Below are 21,530 nucleotides of genomic sequence, written 5' to 3' on the forward strand. Positions count from 1 at the left end.
GGGCTGCGTTACCAAGCCAGAATTCTTCTCTGCGGTCCCCGAACCCAGCAGCGTAGGCTTTCCAGTTGCGATAGAAATCCTCACGTCCGTTCTTGCGCCTCAGGAACACCTGTAACATAACCAGTGCATCAGGGTGCGCTTTAGCTACTGCAAGAGAGAGAAGGCATCTTTTTGAGAGGAAGAACATCAGACCAGTCCCCGGCTTTGTCTGTGTAACTCTGGGCAGGCCACCTCCACGTGAAAAACAGGGATTAAAAGTACCACCCAGGGGCCCCTGGATGGCTCAGCGGTTGAGCATCTGCATTTGACTCAGGGTCCTGGGATGGAGCCTTGCATCTGGCTTCCATGCTCAGCGGGGACCCTGCTTCTCCCTCCCTCTGCCCTCCTCCCTGCTCGTGCTCATGCTCGCTTGGGCTTTCTCTCTCTCTCAAATAAATAATTTTTTTAAGTTTATTAATTACAAAAAAAAACCCCACTATCCAGTTTGAAAAGTAATGAGACTGAAATAATTCATGTAAAACTCTTAGCACAGTGCCTGCTAGATAGCAAATGCTAATTAATCCACATAATGGGCTCTACAACCGTCATTTTTACGCATCACAGAGTCTTCTGAGGATCAATCAGATAAATTACAAGAACATTATTTTCTCCTAGCTTTTATCCCCAGCTTCTTTCTCATTCCTTTGTTTAAGAGATGGCTCCTGAGCATCTCTGTGTGACAGGCACTATCTTGCAAAAACCTCAAATCCTGGGTGTGTCTGAGTGCACGGGGAGGACCTGTTCCCCTCCCCACCCCTACTGTGCCCTCCACCCCCTTGCCCCATGCCCCATGCCTGAGAGCCCTGGATACTCACGATCCATCCACCCCCATCGGAGGTCATGTCACAGTAGACTTCCAGAGCCTGGGCCTTATCACCATTCAGATAAATGGTGTAGAGGCCGGAGGTTGTGTCTCCATTCAGCATTGCTTGGGAGCAGTCCCTGGGGAATGGGTACAGGAGTCCAACTGTGGGAGAAGAAGGAAGAGTGACCTCTTAGACTAGGAGGATTGGGGTAGGAGCTTTCAAACTGCAGCTCCACTGTGTATTGGCCAGATGCCTATGAACCAGCACTTACTCTCTCTGAGGCTCTGTTCTCTTGTGTGCACGATGGGGATAAGGCCTATTTTGAAGGGGTGCAATGAGGTTTTAGAAGTTAGGGATATAAGGGACCCAGCTCAGTCTCTTATATTCATGGCAGTGGCTGATGAGCTCAGTGGGAGGAGAGCTAAACCACGGTGATGAGTGTGTATCAGGCTGACCTTGATCTACCTTGAGCAGCCAGGCAGCACCTGGTGCAGACCTAGGTCCTGGCAGGATGGCCGGGTCTCTAGCACCAGTAGGAGGCGTGCTGTGGATCAGGACGCTCTCCTGGGCATCTAATAACAGTGCATCCCAACTTCTTCAGAGGATTTGGGAGCCAAAGACAAGGAATCTCATCCCGAACTTGCCCTCCTTTGCCTCAGGACACTGGAGAAGTCATTTAACTGCTCTGAGCTTGGGAATCTTAGAGGGAGCAAACAAGAATGTCTGGGGAATCTCCAAGTGCAATAATGTGACCAAAAAAAAAAAAAAAAAAAGAAAGGTAAAACTTGATAGAAATGGATGATCTTGGGGTCTGCTCAGCAGACGGAACAGAGAACTGTTGGTTCTGATCTGACCTGACCTCCTCCTTGTACTACCCCTTTTCCTGAGGCCGTACCATTAGCTGTGTCCTTATTTACCTCCCGGCTCTCGTCTGGGAGCATCTTTAGGGCAGACTCATATTTTTGTGTTCCCAGCACCTGGCGTGAGGTCTGGCAAGAGAGATTGTTGCTTCTGCACCTCCCTCGGCAGGTGTGTGCAGAATGACTTGAGTGAAGGGTGAAGGGCAGGAGGCAGCTCCGGGATGCACTCTGTGTATCCCATGGTCAGGGCTTTCCAAAAGCCAACTCCTCCCTTTCTCAGAAATGCATGCTTCCTCTTAATTCCCTGTGAAACCTTGCCCATTTGCCATCTGCAGAAGACACCCGGTGGCAGGGTGCAGGGCTGGTTCCCTGGGCTGGGACCCCTGAGTCTCACTCATACTATAAGCATTTAGTCATTGGGAGCCTCTCCTTCTCCCGCCAGAAACCTGGGCCCTGATTATTCTACCAGCTTGGGTGGAGGACTGTTTCTGCTTTTGAGCATGGACAGACTTTGTAAAGGCTGACATGCTGAAGGGGAAGAAAAGGGACACAGCTTACAGTGAGCCCTGCCCCCTCGGCTGGGAGTTCAGATACAACCCAGGGACCTGCACAAGGTCCTTGTGAAGAAGGGATCCTCGTGATCCCATTGTAGATGAAGGAACTGAGGCTTGCAGAATGGCGGTAACTTGCCTAAATCACCCAGAGCGATGGGGGAGACGGGGTTTGTATCCAGATGTCTCACTACTGGCTTTCCTTCCCATTCACCTCGGGAAAGGGAGGCCCTTGCCCTCCTGCACCCACATTCCTGGGCCTTTCAGGTAGTAGCAGGCATTGAGCCTTTTAATGGAAAAATTCAGTCATAGAGGAGAAGTGGAGGTTTGACTTAGTCTCACAAAGTTCCATCTCAAGGCCCTCTTGCACCCTGAGTCCCTTACTTGTGGTAAAGCTGGTCTGGACCAGCTTGCTCCTCAGGGGCCCATTCAACGCTTGGATCTTGGCCGTGTAGTGGGTGGATGGGCTCAGCTCTGCCAGGTTATAGGAGGTGGTTTCTGGACCCAAAATCACTTCCTAAGGGGAGAAGAAAGAATATAATAGTTTGGGGTTTTTTTTTGTTTTTTTGTTTTTTTGTTTTTTTTGTCACATAAACTCTCAGGGTATAGCTGATATATGCATTCATTCACTCATCCATTCATTTCTTCATTCAAAAGAATCCACTGAGTCTCACTGTGTGTCAGGCTCCATGCTCACTTCTGGGACATCAAAGATGGGGAGAGTGCAGTATGAGCAAAGGTCCTGAGGCCAAGAGAGGCATTAAAATAATATGCAGAAGTAAGGACCTACCTCGACCACAGTTTGTTTCAGGTGGTGGAGTGGTGGAAGAAGTGGACAAAAACCAGGTTACAAAGGGTCTTAAGTGCCAAGCTGTGGAATTTGAAGTTTATCATAAGGAACGTGGATTCCCCAAAGGTTTTTGAACAAGTGAATGATGTGAACCAAGAAGCTTAGCTTTGTAACAAGATGAACCACACAAATGGCAAAAGGATTAGATTTTGAGACCTGTCATATCAATGTCCCTAATATGGATCTTTTTCACAGTCCTCTGGGAAGCTTTAAAATAAAACAATGCCTGGCCTCCATCTCAGACGGGCCGCATCGCCTAAGGGCCAGAAGTGGAGCTTTGCCAAGTGCATATTTAAGAAGATTCCCACACGATCCTGTTGCAGTGACTCTGGGGCTCTCTTGAGTCAGGGGTGATTGCAGGAGCTTGGCAGGCATGGCGGGAAGCTGAAGCTGACCCTAGAACAGAGATGTCCAGGAGAGGCATGCATGCCTCTCACTACCCCTGTAGTTTGTGATTGCTCACTGGGCTGCTGTCCAGATTTTCCTCCTTTTCAAATTCTCTTTCTAGCTTCCAATGCCTGTGACTTCACCTTTTAGCAGATGACCTTGGTGTCTTGGTGTCTGGGATTGGAATCCAACCTACACTGCTGGCAAACCTAACCCAACAGTGCTGTCTGCAACCTGCAAACACAGCCGACAAGGCATAGACAATAATGAGTCATGTCAGGACCCTGTAAGGTTCTCTTGCATCTTCATGCTGGGCTGGTGAGGTTATCCTGATTCTTCCCATGAAGGGTGGGGGGCTGACTTTCAGAGAAGCTGAGGGACTTGCTCTCACTCCATATTTTGTTGGTGGCAGACGTTAGTCTCATCTCCTGTCTCCTAACATCCTATCTAGGACTCTCCTCCTACACCAGGTTGATTCTCTTGAGTGAAACACACAGATTTGGGGATTGGACAGGCAGAAAGGTTAAGTCAGTAAGCTGACACCAGTGACCTTTATGTGGCCCCCAGGTCTGGTCCCTGGGGAAGGATCAAGTCTAAAGCTGAGTTCATTGAATTACTTGGGGGATACAGTGACGGCTCAGCTCTCTAGGCTGCTGTGCAAAGTCCTTTTCTAAGCAATCAGGATAGATTGAAATGAGGCTCAAGACTTCAGGTAAACACAGTCCTAGAATGCCTGCTGGGAAGGGACTTTCAAGATTGGTCAATCCAATGCACTCATTTTAGTGAATCAATGCACTAGTTAAACATGGCAGATTGGACATGCCAGTTTAGCTCTACTTTCTTCTGGAACCCGCTACAATGAGAGTAAAGGGATAGAAAGTACAAGTTCATGAGGATGAAGTGAATGACAGATGAGACACAAGCATGCAATGTCAACAGTATCTTGAGAGATGGGAAGGGAGTCGTGGAGTGACAACCCCGGGGGGCGCAGAACTCAGAAGGCTGGGGGATAACTGACTGAGTGGGTGGAGCCAGTCAGAAGCTGGTTGATGAGTGCTGCTGAGCCCAGCAAGTTCAGGAATGGAATTTTTACGAAAGCAAAGACGCCTTTGAAGGCCAGTGTGGGGCATGGGTGGACAGAAGTTTGTTTAAAAAGCTTAAATAAAGAACAGACTCCAAGCTCTCCCCAATCCCCCCCCCCCCCCCCCCCCCCCCCCCCACGGTGTGGATGACTGGCTTTCCCTCCAGATGAAACAGTGAGGTTAACTCTCTGGAGACATTGACCAGAAAGAAGACTGTGGATTCAAATCCACCAGGTGGATGCACTGGAAACAGAAGTGAAGGTATGTACACAGTAGGGTCTCAGACTCTTCCTCTGATTACTCTCCTGGCAGCTTGTTTTGAAGGGGTTGGAAGAACTCCAGGGAGGCGGGTTAGCTCCAGAGAAAAGGCTTACAGAACTGCTACTTGAAGTCCCCCAACAAAATAGCTGGGTTCTTGCCTACTCACTCTATGGTGACCCCCATTAGTTGACAAGGCCTGTGTCTGCAATCAGAACTCCCAATAAGCTGTTTTCATTCTTGGCTCAAGTACAAAAGGATCATCAGACATTGGGTGGAAGTCTCCAAAATGAAAGATAATAGCAATGACACAGACAGAGAAAAAAAAAATATAGAAGAAGAATTTGGAAGAGACATTATGAAGGGTGTAAAACAAAATACCAGTTAACATCTATTCTTAGAGATAAAGAGAAGATAATGATACGTGGAATACAAACCATACGCTAGAGAAAGGTGAACGAGCAGGGAATAAGTAAAAGATCTTGGACAGGTAAAGAGCGATGACTAAAATGAAAAATTCAGTAACGGGTTCAGAAAATAAAGTTTAGCAGTCAAGTTCACTTGTATGAAAGGAAGGGCTAAAGTCATTTCAAAGAAAGTAAAAGAAAAGAAGTTAATGGGGAGAGAATACAAATAACAATTGCTGTAAATAGTATTCACAGTTGATGTCCTAAGAATGTGGTGACGTATGTTTCAATACGTAATGGAACTATGCCATCTGCAAGATAGTGTATATACGGCAAAGATGCTAAAGAGGCCCTTGGCTTCTGCTCAATAAAACATTAAAGGACCACGAATCCAGCTCCTAAAATGTCCTTCAGTCTTGTGAGCAGTGGTTCTTGACCTTGGCAGGCTATCAAAACTGGAGTCTGGTTAAAATGAGACAGGGAGGCTGGAGCATATGATTCAGAAGACCTGGCATGGCATCCAGTCCCTATTAATTTTTTTTTTTTTTTCCAGCTCCCTAGCTGTGCTGGGATGGAGAAATAGCCCCAGGGTAATTCTTCTCTCCTTTGAGGGTCATGTACAGGTTTCAAACAGCAGCGGGGAGTTTATAGACTTCAACATACCTTGACTGTCCCATCCACAGATTCATATACCAATAGGTAACCGGTGACAGATGCCCGGGGGGGTCTCCAGGTGAGGAGGGCAGTTTCTGACTGAACCTCAGTGGCAGTCAAGTCTCTTGGAGAATCAAGGTCTGCAGAAGATAAGTCATCTGTTATCAAGTATGTCAGCAACTCTAGGACAAAAATCCCTGGCTGGGTTATCAGGAAGCCTGGCTTCAAGTCCTTTTCCTATATGACCTATATGACCTTGCGCAGAACCTTTCATCTGTAAATGCGGAGATTGAGTCATGTGATCTCCAAAGACAATTCTCTGTGGTTTGTTTCACCTGAAGGGCCAGGTTTTCCTCAGCCCAACATACTTTTTTTTTTTTTTGGAGACCAACATACTCTTGATTGGCCTTGGGTGGATTTGCGGAGAAAGACAGAGCTGTGAACATCATCCCTAACCCCCTTGCTCCTCAGTAAGCAGATAGATGAGTGCAGATATTGGTGTTCACCTCTGCTGAAAGGATGAGTATTTCCCCATTTGCTGCAGTTTGTAAAAAGATCTCAATGTATAAAACCCAATGGACATCCAGGAAAATGTGCCATAAAATCTTTCTCTTAAAAATATTTCCCTGCCTAGAATATGGATCATTAAATACTGGGTTTAGGGCCAACGGGGACTGGTTTTTCACTTAAAAAGGCCATCCTCTTAAAACTGTTTCCTAGTCCATGGGGAGAATAAGGTCATTTCAGTTCAAAAGGAAATGGTGTGTGTCTTAAGGTCCTGATTGAGTGGGCGCTGGTGAATTGAGCTGGTGCTGACATCATCACATTGCAAGGATCTGACTTAGGAAAGAAGGCTTGGAGAGCATGACCGTCTAAGAGGGAGGCTGTGGGTGGGCGTCTTCGTACCTGTTGTGAACTTGGTGGTGATGATTGAGCTCTTCTGGGGCCCTTTCTCTGCAAAGATCCTCAGTGTGTACTCGGTGGCAGGCTCGAGATCGGTCAGGGCATACTCCACCGTGTTCCCGGACACTGTGCGTGTAATTTCTGGCACTAAACATGAAATACACACCGAGGTGGTTACCTCTCCCTGTGTGAGCCATCAGCACACGTGGCACACGGCGCACACATCTACTTCCAGCGGAAACTTTCAGTGACCCTGAAGAAAAGCAGGTCTGATTTCCGACTCACACCCTTGCCTCTCTCTTGAGTGCTCAGCTCACATATAAAGGATTTATCATATGGAGACTGGATTTTTCCAGGCACAAGAACAAGAGGAAGCTAACGAGGCTAGCGAGCTAACGTCTCCAAGCCTCGGGCTGCCCAGATTTAATGCGTCCCGTTACATGGTCTCCCCTCTTGTTCTCTTACTCTCGTATCCCTTTATAATTTGACAAATGTTGTGTTGAGAACCACAAAAATCAGGCAGACACAGACCCACTACAGCCTGGTTACTACCTCTCAGACCTATTGGGTCATGTCCAGTGGTGGAAACCAAAGCACGGTGCTAGATGCATGTGTTTATTTTCTGATCTCAGGTGACTGACCAACTTCTCTGGCTTGCGGAGGACTGAGAGATTTCCCAGGGCATGGGGCTTTTAGTGCTGGCACTGGGAAAGCCCTGGGTAAACTGGAATGAGTCCATCATCCTGTTTATCTTCTATGAAACCTGCTTTCCTGGACCAGGCCCTTTTCTAGATCTGCATCTTCTGGTTCCATAATCCCTGTGAACTATATTCTGATTTGCTGTTGGTGTTATGACATCAGCTTCCTTGACTCTAAGGAGTTCGCTCATTGGGAATATTTAAGAATTGAAGAGATGAATGAATGAATGAATGAATGAATAAATAAATAGAAGAGTAAAAAAAGAATAAACCCCCAAATCTCTCTTCTCTCGTTCTCCAATTCATTCTATGCTCATAAAGAACTCTCTGAGGTTGAGCCCAGGGAGGAATTAAGATTTTCAGGGGCCCCAGGTATGGGTTATGGCACCTCCTCATGATGTCACCGCAAGTAAAACAAAACCGAACCATAAAATATGAAACTTACACATACTTTGGGATTAAGATAGTAAAGTCTTTGTCTAGGGTAGCTCATTACAAAAGCATGAGTTCATTCACTGAAAAGCAGTATCTTTCTCCTCTCTCTTACTTATATTTGATCTTATGTTTTGGTGGCCATGGAGTATTGCTGCCCCGAATAAGTGTCTAATAGGCCAACTGAATAAATTAATTAGCATAGATGTCTGCAAAAACAGGGAGAAATAATTTCTGATTTCTCAATCTCATCTGTTACAACTGGCCTCCTCTGTAGACCTTAAGAGGCCCGGGCTCCCCAGTGCCTCCTGAAATAGCCTGTTTAAGACTCTGGGAAACGAACTAGGGGTGGTAGAAGGGGAGGAGGGCGGGGGGTGGGAGTGAATGGGTGACGGGCACTGGGGGTTATTCTGTATGTTAGTAAATTGAACACCAATAAAAAATAAATTAAAAAAAAAAAGACTCTAGATTCTAGGGATCCCTGGGTGGCGCAGCAGTTTAGCGCCTGCCTTTGACTCAGGGCGTGATCCTGGAGACCCAGGATCGAATCCCACGTAGGGCCCCCGGTGCATGGAGCCTGCTTCTCCCTCTGCCTGTGTCTCTGCCTCTCTCTCTCTCTCTCTCTCTCTCTGTGACACTATCAAAAATAAATAAAAATTAAAAAAAAAAGACTCTAGATTATGAACTCATTCTTTGTAAGAGATTGGGGGAGCTGCCTAGAGAGGAAGGCTCACAGTGACAGGCAGGGAGACTAGCAGGAGAGAGGGGACGGACTGAGGAAACACATGCAGGCTGGACATGTGCCCTTTTTCCCCTTTAAATGGCCTGCTGGCCTCCCTTGGTATAACCACAACATTGATGCTCTTCAGTTGTCAACAAGCAGAGGAGGATGGCCACCCTCTGGCCAGGCCCCCCACGTCGACTTACCCAGCCCCTGCCTTCAGCCCATGATTCTATTCTGAGGTCGAGAGCCACAAGTTACCCATGTATTTTTGCCATCCTGGGCCAACATGACAGGGAAGAGGGATAACTGCATGACAGACACTCCTCCTGGTGGCGAGGGTCTTAGACATGACCTTACCTCTCTCCCCTGTGTAGGAGATGACATAACTGTCCACAGGGGCAATGGCTGGCTGCCACATGGCCAGGGCTTCCGTGTCGGTGACATTGGCTGTCACCAGGCCAGATGGGCCATCCAGAGCTGCAAAGAAAGATGATGACATGTTGGAGAGATAGGCAGTCATGGGCTAGGACATCAGACCACAGCTGATCTGCTGTCTCCCTGCTCCTGGACTCCTGGTGTTGGGACACAGTGCCTGCTGCATGGACAGTTCCAAGTCCTGAGTCTGGGGCCAGGACAACCTGGGTTTGAGTCATGATTCCTTCCCTTGCTGGCTGGGTTATCTTGGGTCTCTATTTCCCCACTTGTAAAATGAGGACACTAATTCTGTCTGGCTTTACCCTCAGTGTTGTTTTGATGCTCACATGCTATGATAGGTGGAAAGGAGCTATATAAACTGGAAAGGGCTGAACACATGGTGAGGGTTGTCATTATAATAGTTCATACCACTTTTCCCAGTGTAAGAACTTACAAAAACAGGGAGCCTTAGAGAGTAAAGGCTGCTGGAGGCTCTTTTGGGCTTTGAACGATAACTCTAGGTAGGTGGCTGGTGGGCAACAGGGACCCAGGCCCCAGAGGCTGGCAGTCCCTGGTTCTATCGTAGCTTCTCGGGCTAGTGTCTGTGTGCCCTTCTCCAAACCTCATTTCTTCAGGTATCAGAGGGTGGCTGCTAGGATGAACTAGTCCATGTACGTGTGACGTGTGCTAGGGCAGTGCTTGCTCAGGGCAGCTGCTGTTCTTAACATGACTATTAACATTGTTGGAGTCTTAGATATGCCTCCCAGATGACTTGTACAGACAAAGAGTATGGGCCTGTTTAACCGACCACTGCTAAGACCTAACATCCCTTTCTCAGAAACGAACCTGAATATGACTATTATCCTCTTGCATTTGCATTTATTACTCAGTTATTCCAGAACAACGGCCCTGGAAGGGTGGAGGGCAGCTGTCATCAGCTCATTTCAAAGATGAGGCTCCTGAGCTCCAAGAGACGTGAGAAGTAGGAGAAGGCAGAGTGATTTTGGGAGCCCGCATGGTCTACTCCAAGCCCCTTCCTGCTTGAGCCTGCCTGTACAGAATCTCCTTTAAATACCAAGGACAATGGGCCTCGGGAGGAAGTGCAACCAGCTTTTGCAATCGGAGAGTCCATGAATGAAAGAGTTCTATGGGGGAAATAAGGGCCTGTGTGGCAGGGCGGAGAGGACTCTGGGTTCAGATGGGATGTTTTAATTGCATATAATCAACTTTTTTCGACTATTAGGATATTTTTAAAAATTTCCTATGAGGCCCATTCTTTGGATCCCTTAATGGATTAGACTGGATAATTGGTCGTCTATCAAAGGATAAATTGTTTGGAGACATGGCTGCCTGAAGAGAAATTTTCCACTTCATTCTGCTTCAATGCAATTCATTATTTCCCCCTCCTTACAGTATGCTGCACAAATCAGGTTATAATAGGAAAATAATCCTCTATTTTAGAAGAACACAGGGCTTGGAGTGAGACTGACCTAAGTTCAAATTTGCTTCAGCATAACTAGTAAGTGGTGTGGCCTAGGCCAAGGTATTTCATTTCGTTGGATCTCAGTTGTTTCCTCTGTAAAATGGGAATGATAGTAGCCGTATTAATGGTTTAAATGCAAAGGGTTTAGTTACAGTGCCCAGAACACAGTAGCCACTCAATCAAGTGTAATTACTTTATAGCTGTCACCATTGCACGTCTATGTGATGCACCTGCTTGAAAGGATTCTCTCAATAGGCAGGGAGGGAAAGAGGTGGATCAACGGGCACAGTCATTTACATGTACAGATGCTTTACATATATCATTTCATGTGATTCCTACAGCACCCTCCAAAGGAAGCAGAATTGTACCCGTTTTACAGAAAAGGAAACTAGATCGTAGAGAAGTTAACTGACAGCTCAGGTATCTAGAAGTTGTAGACTTGGCACTTCAATCCAGGTCAGTATGACTCCCAAATGTGTGCTCTTTCTTCCACACTAACCCAAGAAATGAAGGCCCAGGGAGGTTAAGGATGAAGTCCAGGCTACCCTGCCCATAAGAGGCCAGGGACAGGCCAGAAATGAGGTCTTTGGGCCTCAAACTCAGTCCCATTTTCCACTAGGATTTCCCAAATAAAAGAGCTTTTTTCCAGCGGCTGAGTCATGAGCAATTATGTGGAAGGTGGGAAAAACACCTGTGGTGAACGATCCTGAGACTGGTTCACTTTCCTCGAAGCCCTTCATGGCGATGACACTGACAAGGTACTCTGCTCCAGGCAAGAGCTTCATCAGCCTGGTCTGGGTCTTGGTTCCATCCACATTTACCACTGAGGATGTCCCTGGAACATGGCAAAAGCAAGATCGGGAATGGTGAACCTCACTGAGATTTACCGTTGCCCCAAGAACGGGTGTATCCTATTTGGAAATGAAACTGTATCTTGATCCAATACCATTTTCTTGACTTCCTCCCATTAGCTCCTACCCTCTGGCATAAGCGAAGAGGTCTTACTTTTTGTATAATGCTTTTTTTCCATCCATGCAGATGCCAAAACCCAAGCCAGGAGAGGAAAAAAACATGAAGTCACAATGTGCTAAAAATGGCAAGTTTCCGTTCAGTAGAGAGCTGGCATGTTTTTATTTATTTATTTTTTCCCACAAAGAGTATGAAAAGCTCACTATGTAATGTATATTGGATATATTTAACCCTTTGTCTTAGCTTTGGAATGTACAGGCTCCCTTACTCGCCGAGATTCTACTCTTCAAGGAAAGAAGATGGTCATGGTCAAGTGTGGTACTCTTATATTTGCCAAAAAGGCCACAAGTTATATTTCAGGGACGAGTTAGGAGCTTACATACCAGCCGGCCAAACTTCCGTAGAGCTGCCACAACATTCCTCCAAAGAGATATCAACCATCCCTTCTGTACATACTTCCGCTTGCCAGGATGTCTTTGGGCAGATTTGACTGTGCATGCCCCCTCCCCGCCACCCCACCAGGGTCTTTGTAGCCCCCGGGTGCTGAACTAGGACTCCCAGTTCTACTACCAAAGTCACAGCTCCCCATCTGTGGGACAGACAGATTTTGAGACCAAAGGGTAAAACCCCACATGCAAGCAGGTCAAGATGAGTTTCTCAGATGAGTGTGCTCAGATGTATTTAGAGTCTCTGCCATTGAGTGAAAACAACATCGGAGTCCATTTCTCATGGGAATCGAGAGGTTCAAGGCTGGAGAGGGTCTTCATAAAATGACCCTTCACAAGGCAGTTCTTCCAAAGATCTTACAGCATTTTACAAATGAAACCTACAGAGAGGGTCTCAAATAGAAGGAAGTAACTTTCTTTGGTTGTGTTTGGGAGATGGGATTATCAGAGGCCCTTCAGGATCCCACTCAAACAAACCCTCCAGGCTGCTCCTCCCCTCCTGTCTTAGAGTGTCCTACCTCCTGCAATGGGCACGTAGGTAATCCGGAAGCTCTCCACCTGGGCTGAGGGCGCCATCCAGCTGACAGTGGCCGAATCTTCAGTGATGTCTGAGAAACTGATCTCCTTGGGAGAGCCCATGGCTGTCAAGGAGAAAGCACAGGAGAAGCCCAGAATTAGTCAACCATCTTGCTCCTCAGAGATTCTTCCTGGATTCCTTATCCAGGAAACCTCAGCCTCTAGAGTTTGTGTCTGAGCCAAGCCTTTCAGATGGAGAATACAGTGATCTGCGGTCAAGTTGTGGCTTAAGAGAAACTATTGCTCTCTCATTCAGGTAGAGGGCCCAGAGCCTGAGAGCAGCCATTAGGTTTCATTCAAGTAGGATGCTAACACCACAGCTGATATCTGAGGAAATGAGTCTGAGCTGTGTCACAGCTTGGGACAATATGCCATCCTACAATTTTTCAGTTTTAGCATTTTTTCCCCCAAACCTTAGCTTTCTAGTTCCTTTTATAAATGATACCAAGACTTGACAATTATGTAGTTCTTTGTAACCGATAAGGATTAATCCTCATTGAGAAACCCCTGAGTAGAAGGTATGGTTGTAGTCATTTTACAGAGGAGGAAACTGAGACTTGGTTCTCCAACACACGTGGTTGTGGTGTCACCTTTCTGGGTCCCAGGACTGCTGCAGCAGAGCGGTGCAGCGTGGGGATCCTGGAAGTGACATTGACAGGGAAACTGACCTCGACAAACCCATTCCCAGAACTGGATGGAGGTCCAGAGCCAGGTGAGCAAGCAAAGGCAACACCTCTGCGCGCTGGGTCTACCTGCAGGGAAAGCCATGCCCACGGGACAGTTTCTGCTACATAAATACCTTCCCCCAAAACCCAGTTTCCGTTGGCTCTCCTCTGTGTAGTTTTTGGCTTAGCTCTTTGCCCTCTTCAGCTGACCATGTTTAACCAGAGAGATCAGGAAACAATTTTCAGGTCTCCGGGGAGCTCATTTCCTCATCTTTTCCCTCTCCAACCCACGTTGATCATTAAGTTTTAAAGCCCACAGCCCCCTGGGGGAGATGTTTTTCCCCTCTTCATTTTGGATTCTCTCCTCTTTTGGCTTTCTTCTGTGACCTTTTCTCCTGGTCATCAGCCTCTGTGGCTGCCTGGGGTTTTGCCCTCTCCTTGGAACCAAGCTTTGGAAACCACAAGGGCTCTGGAGCCTGGAAGATCTTGATTGTCCAAATACCAGAGAGGGCGAGGGCAACCGGAGGCGGTTCCCTTCACTTCTGTGAGCCTCCATCTGTCCAGTGGGAAAAGTGATGCCCACCTACAGGAACAGCTTCAGGATTAGCAGAGCTCATGGATATAAAACCCCTAAAAGAACCTGGCATCGAGTAAGAATTCAGTGAATGCGATTGTTCTCTCTTTATTTCTTTTCCCATATAACTCTTTTCCCCATGGGCTACCCTGGATTTTGAAGTATCTCCCAGGAAAGATCTAGATAGGCTGGCTGAAAAAAAAAACAAAAACCAAGAAACCAAAAAACCAGCGAGGTGTGTAAACGCAGGCACTGTGCTCTCCCACAGCTAGCCTGGTCCATGCCGCCTTTCGCTCCGACTGCAAACCTCAGCACATTTTAGATGTATCTTTGTGGACACGGCTTTTTTTCTCTAGACACCAGGCTTTCTCATCTACAAAACAGCAGTAAGCTCTGCCCGTCTTGGAAGTCATAAGAATTAGTAGCTTCATACATCAGAGTGGGATGTGCTCGATCAGAGTGGTGGTAGGAAAACAGCTATGTATAATAACCCAAAGGAATGGCACCGTAGTGATGGAATTCTAGGCTCAATGGTGTGGAATTTTTGGACGATAGGCCTCCCTAGGTGTGAAAAACTATTTGTTATTTTAGCATATCTCCTTCTGTCATAAATAGTGCCCATAAGTCTCCAGCACCATCGTAGAGGAGATCGTCAATGGGAACATGAAGATAGAGCCCCTACACAGCAACTAAACCCTACTATTGAAAAGTTGGGAAGACCCAAGAAAGGTGATGCCTGTGTCTTCCCAAGTGGGCGCTTGGTTTTCAATAAAAACTCCATTAGGAAAACATTTGGAATTGGTAAATGTAAATTGCTTCTATCTGCAATTTGCATAAAACGTTGCCTCCTCAAATCTGGAGCAAATGTTCATTGCTTTAATTATGTGGCCGTTGACAACCATTTTTAAAAATTTATTCTCCTTCCCACATATTTTTACTGAATACGTCATATGTCCAAGGTCCCATATTAAGCTCCAGGGGACAGCTACTGTAGCCAGTATGGTTTAAGAGCAAGGATTTTGGGGTCAGATTGATCTGGGTTTGAATTCCATGCTGACCTTACTAGCTAAAAACGCCTTACCCCCGTAGTTCTCAGTTTCCACATCCGTGAAGTGGGGCTGAATGCGGCACCCACTTGGTCTGGCCGTGTCATGGCGAATCATGGAGATGAAAGTGGGTCAGTTGCCCTGCTGCATGTGGCAAGGAGTGCATGTGTTTATGCTTCATGGGAGTCAGAGCCAGAGGCACCGAGCATCAAGAGCCTGGTTCACGTAGAAGGGAAGGGAAGATTGCCAAGCAAGGGTCTCTGCAGACCTGCTGAGTCAGGTCCCCGGACACATTGCCATTGTAACTTGGTGGGGCTGTGGTTTCAAGTGCATCTGAACTGGAAATGGGCAGAGGAGTTTCAAGGTTGTCTGGCTAGGAGAGGAACAGTAGGATGGGGGGGGCACATAGTGGGAGTTGGGAAGAAACACACATACGCCAGAGCATGGAAGTGTTCCCCTGAAACGATTCTAAAAAGCGTACAGATTTATGCCTGATTTTGTCTATTTGTAGGGACAAGAAAGTGGTCATGTTGACCGCCTCTGTAGAGAGGAACTAGGGAGCAGGGACAGCATTGAACAGGGACTTTGCTCTATATCCTTTTTTAATTTTTGAATTTTGAACCAAGTGGCTCATTAAAAAGATGAAATTCATATAAAATCACCCAACCATAATAATAGTATTGTTACAATGGGATAAGGAAACGAAGCACATGACATTCATGATCTTATTTAAACCTCATGGCTGAATTCTGAGTTAAATTTTACTTGCCAGATGAGGGGACCAAGGCTCAGAGAGGAAAGGAGTCCTGCCCAAGGTGACACAGCTGGTGGAGCGAGGCTTAGATATATTCCCAGGCATGGGCCCAGAGGCTCCAGGCCAAAGCACTAGGTCTGCTGCCCTATGCTGCCCCCAACCTCCGTCTCTGCCGCCAGGCACTCAAGGCTGGCAGCTTGTGCCCAGGGAGTGAGAGAATCTGCAGCAGCTTTTATGAGGACAAAGAGGAACAGAATATCTCAGAGAAGGGTTTCCAACTGTGTGGGGGAGGAAAGAGGAGGAAGGATGGAAAAGACAAAAGGGGCGCTTTGTGAAACTGCTCAGGTGATGGTGGAATTAGACGTATGCTGTCTGATGGAGTCACCTGTCCTGTCCTGTCCTCTCCAAGTACCGGAGCAAGGGGGTGCAGGCACACGTGTATACACACACGGGCACACGTGCACACACACACACACACACACACACACACTTCTCCTTGGCTGTGAAATGTAAAGCCCCAAAATAAGACCTTAAAGAAAAGGCTTTCCAAAAGAGCAGGGTCTCTTTTATTTTTCCTTCTTACTTTCTTTCTTTCTTCCTTTCTTTCTGTTCTTAACAACCAAAAAAAAAAAGAAGAAAAAAAAAAAAGCTCTTGATTATTCATTCTCTCTCTCTCTCTCTCTCTCTCTCTCTTTTTTTTTTTTGCTTTAGAACTGCAGGACCTCTAGCAAAAAAAGATTGGCAAAACAAAATCAGTGATCAGAAGTAAACTTTGAAAGGCAGTGTTTATAAACCAAGGTCAAAATCAGGTTCTGTCTCTGATCTGGAGTTGTTTTATGGGCAGCCACAGGGAGGAAGGAGACAGGACCGGCATCCCAAGGATAGGGTGTCCGAGTTAATAAGAAACAGGGTTTCTCCTCTGACTGAACTGCCGTCTGCACTTCAGCCTTCCCTCCACGCCCACAGATACTGATTATGGTTTCTGTAGGTGGCTTCTCTGAGTTCAGCAGGTCCTGAGACTTGACATCACAATACACCCAACTCTGGGCAAAGAGAAGGTTTTGGCTAATGCTGTGCTCTATGCCCGTCAGAGATGGCACGTATATATATTTGTTGGCTACCTGTCATCCAGCCTGCTTACATTTAATAGAATTAAAATAAGTTGGTGTTTGGGTTCTACAGCAAACCCGGCCATGTGATGCTAGGCAAATCACATCTTCCTGGGCTTCAGGTTCTTTATGGCACAAACAGAAGAGGCTGAGCTGGGCTATACCCTTTCTCAGGTCCCTTTTACCTCTCTCTGTGCTTTTGTGATTCTTCCTTCTGATTCCTCTTTGAAGCAGTGGTCTCCAGGGAATGCCATGCTTCTCTTTGTCCCTTAGTTTCAGGAGGGAATTCACCCCACCTGTTATATAGGTCTTTCCCTCTAAAAAGTCCTGTTACCAATCAACTTTCTTTTTTCTTCTTGAAACAACTCATATGGGAAAGGGTTTGCATTTCCCCCTCTAGTGCTTTTTAGAGTTGCTATGAGTATCTATCGTATAAAATCATGAGCTTCATGAAGAGCAGCCTGTTGACCTTGCCAGCTCCCTCCTTTGATCCTTCCTGAGCATGGTACTGATTATTCACACATAGCATCTGATAAATATTCATCTTTATAGGTGGAGGTACCACTTCTCCATTATCCTCTGTATACTGTAAGGTCAAACATTTGACCAGAGGTACTTCTACACACAAAAAAAGGACAAGATAATAGGGTGAAAGAAGGCTCTTTGGAATTTTAAAAATGCAGTAACTGTAATGATGATGATGTATTAATGAAAATAATGAAAATCCAAATAGCTTTAATTTGCTGAGCCCTTGCTCTGCACCAGATCCTCTGCTATGGGCTTGCCACGAATTATCTCATTCAATCCTCACAATCCCATTAAATAAATCGCATCACACTCTTCTTGCCTAAAGGCTTAGCCAAATTGTCCACACTCACACCGTCTATAATTGAAACAGCTTGGCTGCATTTGAAGCTCTTATTATTTTGCTGCCCTGTGAAAGAAGACCCCCAAGTCCCGACTTTTCTCTGTTATCTCCTGTTTATGTACGATACCTGTTGTTGCTATGGCACTGACTGGTTGGGATCGCCTTCCACTGCTTATTCCATAGAGTTCAATTTCATACTCAGTGGCCTCTCTGAGACCAGTTATGTCCCTGGTTCGTTCGGGGGCAAGTAGGGTTATTTCCAGTGGCTCAGACTGCTTTTTGGTATCTCTGATTTTGAGAACAAAACTGTCGAAGACCCCCTCATCAGCTGTCCAGGACAGACGGAAACCATCTGGGGTGGCGTCTGAAACCAAAAGGTTGTCAACCTCTGGCTCGGCTTCTAGAGGAGGAGAAAATGGTGGGAGGAGGAGAGAGAACATCATTTACCAGCCTGTGCAATCTTCTTCTTCGGTTTGGAGGGGGGGTGTCATTAGGCAGTGGCCCTGGCTCTCAGAGATAGAAGTGTCCTGAGATACCGAAAATAAAATTATTCAACACAAACAAGGAGAAGGGAAAGATGGAGTTCACACATTCAGTACAAGCCAAGTGGATGCTTGCATATGTGAGTTTTGTCTAAAAGCGATTCTATAAATCCACATCTGGACTCAGCTTTGGCCCCTCCCAGCATTATTAAACAAGTTCAAAGCCAGTAACTTGTTTACATTTGCTGTCTTCCAATGGCTGAGTGCCCATCCTCTGTGAGACCTTTTTCTTTTCTTTTTGAAAAGACAAATAAACCCGTATTAACGATCTGTAGAGTTGCCCATGAAGATACTGCTGGGTGTATTTCCCTTGATCCTGAGCAAAATGGCTTTTAAAATTTTATAAACGTTATGGTCTTTTTGCTTTTTTCTTGGAACTTTTGTACTAAAGAAGGCTCCTTCTCTTGACTTTTTTGCTTGCCTTTTAAACCATTAGATAAGTGTTCAGACAGTAGACCTGAAGGCCCAGAACCTCTTGTGCTCCATACTTTGGACCCAAGGCATTATCTTGGATTGCCTTAACTAGACAAAACTCAGTGTCGAGGTAAATTTAGAGCTGAGTTTCCCAAAGTGTACTCAGAGCAAACTATTCCTGTTTGTTCTTCTTCCTTAAAAGGCACCCAATACCAAAAAGGTTTGGGGAATACTGCCTGGGTAAGTCCCTCTTGGAGAGACACATGCACATTGGGATATTCTGTGAAGCCTTGTTGTCAAGGATACTACTAAACTATGTTTAACTGAGTGTTTCCAAAACTTATTTGAACATGGAACTTCTTCACCAAGGAGGACCTTTGAATATCCTATGGAACTAGTGAACTCTAGAAAGACTTTGGGAAACACAGGTTTCTGATTGTTAAAGTTGTTAATGCTATATGTCTCTAGGAATTATTATTAGTCTTAAGAAAATTATGGATTTAGTCTGTGTCAAAGAATCTCTATGACATTAGTGTTTACCAGTACAATAGGTTCGCAGTAGGTTTCCAAGAAGGAGCCCACCTGGTAAGTTTATCAAGATCACAGCTGAGATTTTGAGGTGGCAAATGCTGTAAATAGGTTTTTGAAATATACTCATTGGTATATTTCTTTTGAGAAGGCTGAAACATAGCTGAGGACCAGCCAAGATGTGCACAGAAGAGGGTGATGTGGAGTAAGCACAAAGAACTGTGGACAAGACATGGTCTAAAGGATTTGGGAGGCCAAGTGGCAAACATTTCGACCTTCTCATTTCTGGAGTGGGAGAAGAGTGCTCGGTAGAGACATAAGACAAGGGGGAATGTGGGTGAGGGGAAGACAAAAGAGCAGGCCACAACTATGGATTATGTAGAGAAAATGGACAAGGATGTTAAAGCCATGGTGATGAGGTAGATGGATTACACAGAAGAGAACCAAAGAGGGGAGAAAATGGCTCACTTGAATCCAAATACCTGTAACAATCTCAGCCCTCAAGGGCTTGGTTTGGTGCCCTTGGCTGAAGCCAGAGACCATAACCTCATAGCCAATGCCAGTTATGAGGCCTCTAAGCTCCAATTTCCTCTGGGTTCCTGAAAGTGTGAATTCTTGGGGGTCCAGCAGCTTCCCAGAATCCACCACTGTTACTAGGAAGCTGTCAAAGGCATTCTCCGATGCCATCCAGGAAACTGTGAACCCGTAGGGATTAATGTCGGAAATGGTTAGGTTTTCCAGAAGGGGCAGGGCCTCTGAAAGAAGGGAGGAGTGAAAATAACTCAGGTTAGCAGCAATGACCCTGCTGGGATAGCACAAGTCTCCATGAATACCAAAGATACCCAAATCAAACACTAAATGTGTTAAATTCTCAGAAAATGAATATTTAGTAAAAGCTTATTGGGTGCCAGATGATGTTATCTTGTATCAATCTCTCCACAGGCCTATGAGATAGACATTATTCCCATTATGCAGGCAAAAAAAAAAAAACCCTGATTTCCAAGAGGTTGATTGGCTTGGCCAAAGTCACAGAGCTCGTAGGTGATAGAAGCAAGGCTTTTAGCTGGGTCTCATTCTAAAAGCCATACATTTTTCCATATAAAACTGGATATCTTTTGTTGGGTCTAAAGCCCTTTCTCTGCTTCCCACTGTCTTCAGGTTGAGAGGAAGGAAATAGACTCCCCCCGCCCCTCAAATATGCTTATATACTTCCTTTTTGGTATACTTCATATGTTTCTATTCCAGTCCTAGTTTGCATTTTGAACTAAGGTGATGAGGCCCATTAGTGACATCCTCATAAGCTGAAATAGAGGGAGGGAGTAGGACTTTTCCATGAGTCAGAATTAACAAATCATGGTTGTGACCCAGTATGGAATATTAGGACTCGTTAATTCTTTTGCTGTTTGTTTTCCTGGATAAAGTCAGGAGATAAAGACAAGTCTAGATCTTTAGTAACTTCTGATGTCATCTGTTCATTCATTCACCAAACATGTGTCCCGGGCACTCGTATTTCTTAGGTGCCAAGGGGTTTTCAATCACTGAGATTTCCCAAAGGACTGAGCTCATTATCAGCTAAGTGCCAGCACTTTCCAATTGACAAGGCTTCAGGTCCATTCTCCTATTGAAGCCTCACAATGACACTGCGAAGTAGATATTGCTACCTGTCCCTTCACCCCCATGACATCAAAGGAAACGGAGGTCAAGGACTTATCCAGGATCATATATCTACTGGATGGCTAAGCTGACCTCCTACCCAGCTATCTGATTCCAAGCTCAATGCTCTTTCCACAACCTAAGCCAATGTCTAATTGGTCAGCCCCATCAGGGCTGGCAGGTCTGGAGGCGTAAGCAGGATCGATGAAGAAGGTCCAGCGACTCCCCTCTAGCAAAACAAAATGTGATATCAGTGAATGTGTTTTTCATTGGAGGGGGCATGGACCTGGGCATTCCATGACCAAGGCTGCTTCAGCTCCACCTCATTTAGAGGCACCTGCTCCATTGCTTCTAAATAGAAACTTTCAAAGAGATAAATGACCTTACACTAATCCCCAGAGTCTAACCCATGGAATGTAAAGACAAATGTTTAAAAAAAGAAGATTTTGGTGACTGAATGAACAAGTGAATGAATGTCCTCAACCCTGCTTTCATCTGAAGCAGAGATTTAAATTTTGTTGTGGCTTGGACGTCCTATATATATTTAACACACTTTACATTTGTTTTGAGAATTTTTTTTTTTACCATGTAAAGATCTAAAAATCATAACTCTATCAAAGGCAGAGATGAAATTGCATACACTGTGCAAACAGACTTCTTTGTCTGCAAGACAAAGATCTCAAGTTCTGTTGCTGAGTTTTGTTTAGATAAATGGCGCCTCTTTTGATAGCTAGCCTCTTTGCACCTCCACCCCATCAAAGCAGCAGGTTCCAAAAAAAAAGGAGGGTGTTCAGGCTAATTAGTCAATTAAGGCCTTATTTATAGTCATTCATGTTCA

The 21,530-nt window shown here is 45.7% G+C and overlaps 1 protein-coding gene across 1 annotated transcript in view; it reads right to left on the bottom strand.

Annotated features, from left to right (window-relative positions):
* TNC (tenascin C) overlaps positions 1-21,530 on the bottom strand; it is a 65,281-nt gene that overhangs the window by 6,026 nt on the left and 37,725 nt on the right. Inside the window, 10 exon segments of the mRNA NM_001195149.1 lie at positions 13-109; positions 855-1,006; positions 2,641-2,773; positions 5,904-6,034; positions 6,801-6,944; positions 9,009-9,128; positions 11,240-11,383; positions 12,482-12,604; positions 17,683-17,955; positions 19,522-19,794. Coding sequence (NP_001182078.1) covers positions 13-109; positions 855-1,006; positions 2,641-2,773; positions 5,904-6,034; positions 6,801-6,944; positions 9,009-9,128; positions 11,240-11,383; positions 12,482-12,604; positions 17,683-17,955; positions 19,522-19,794 — 1,590 coding nt within the window.

The sequence above is a fragment of the Canis lupus genome, chromosome 11 (assembly GCF_011100685.1).
Source record: "Canis lupus familiaris isolate Mischka breed German Shepherd chromosome 11, alternate assembly UU_Cfam_GSD_1.0, whole genome shotgun sequence".
In the NCBI taxonomy this organism is placed as follows: Eukaryota; Metazoa; Chordata; class Mammalia; order Carnivora; family Canidae; genus Canis; species Canis lupus.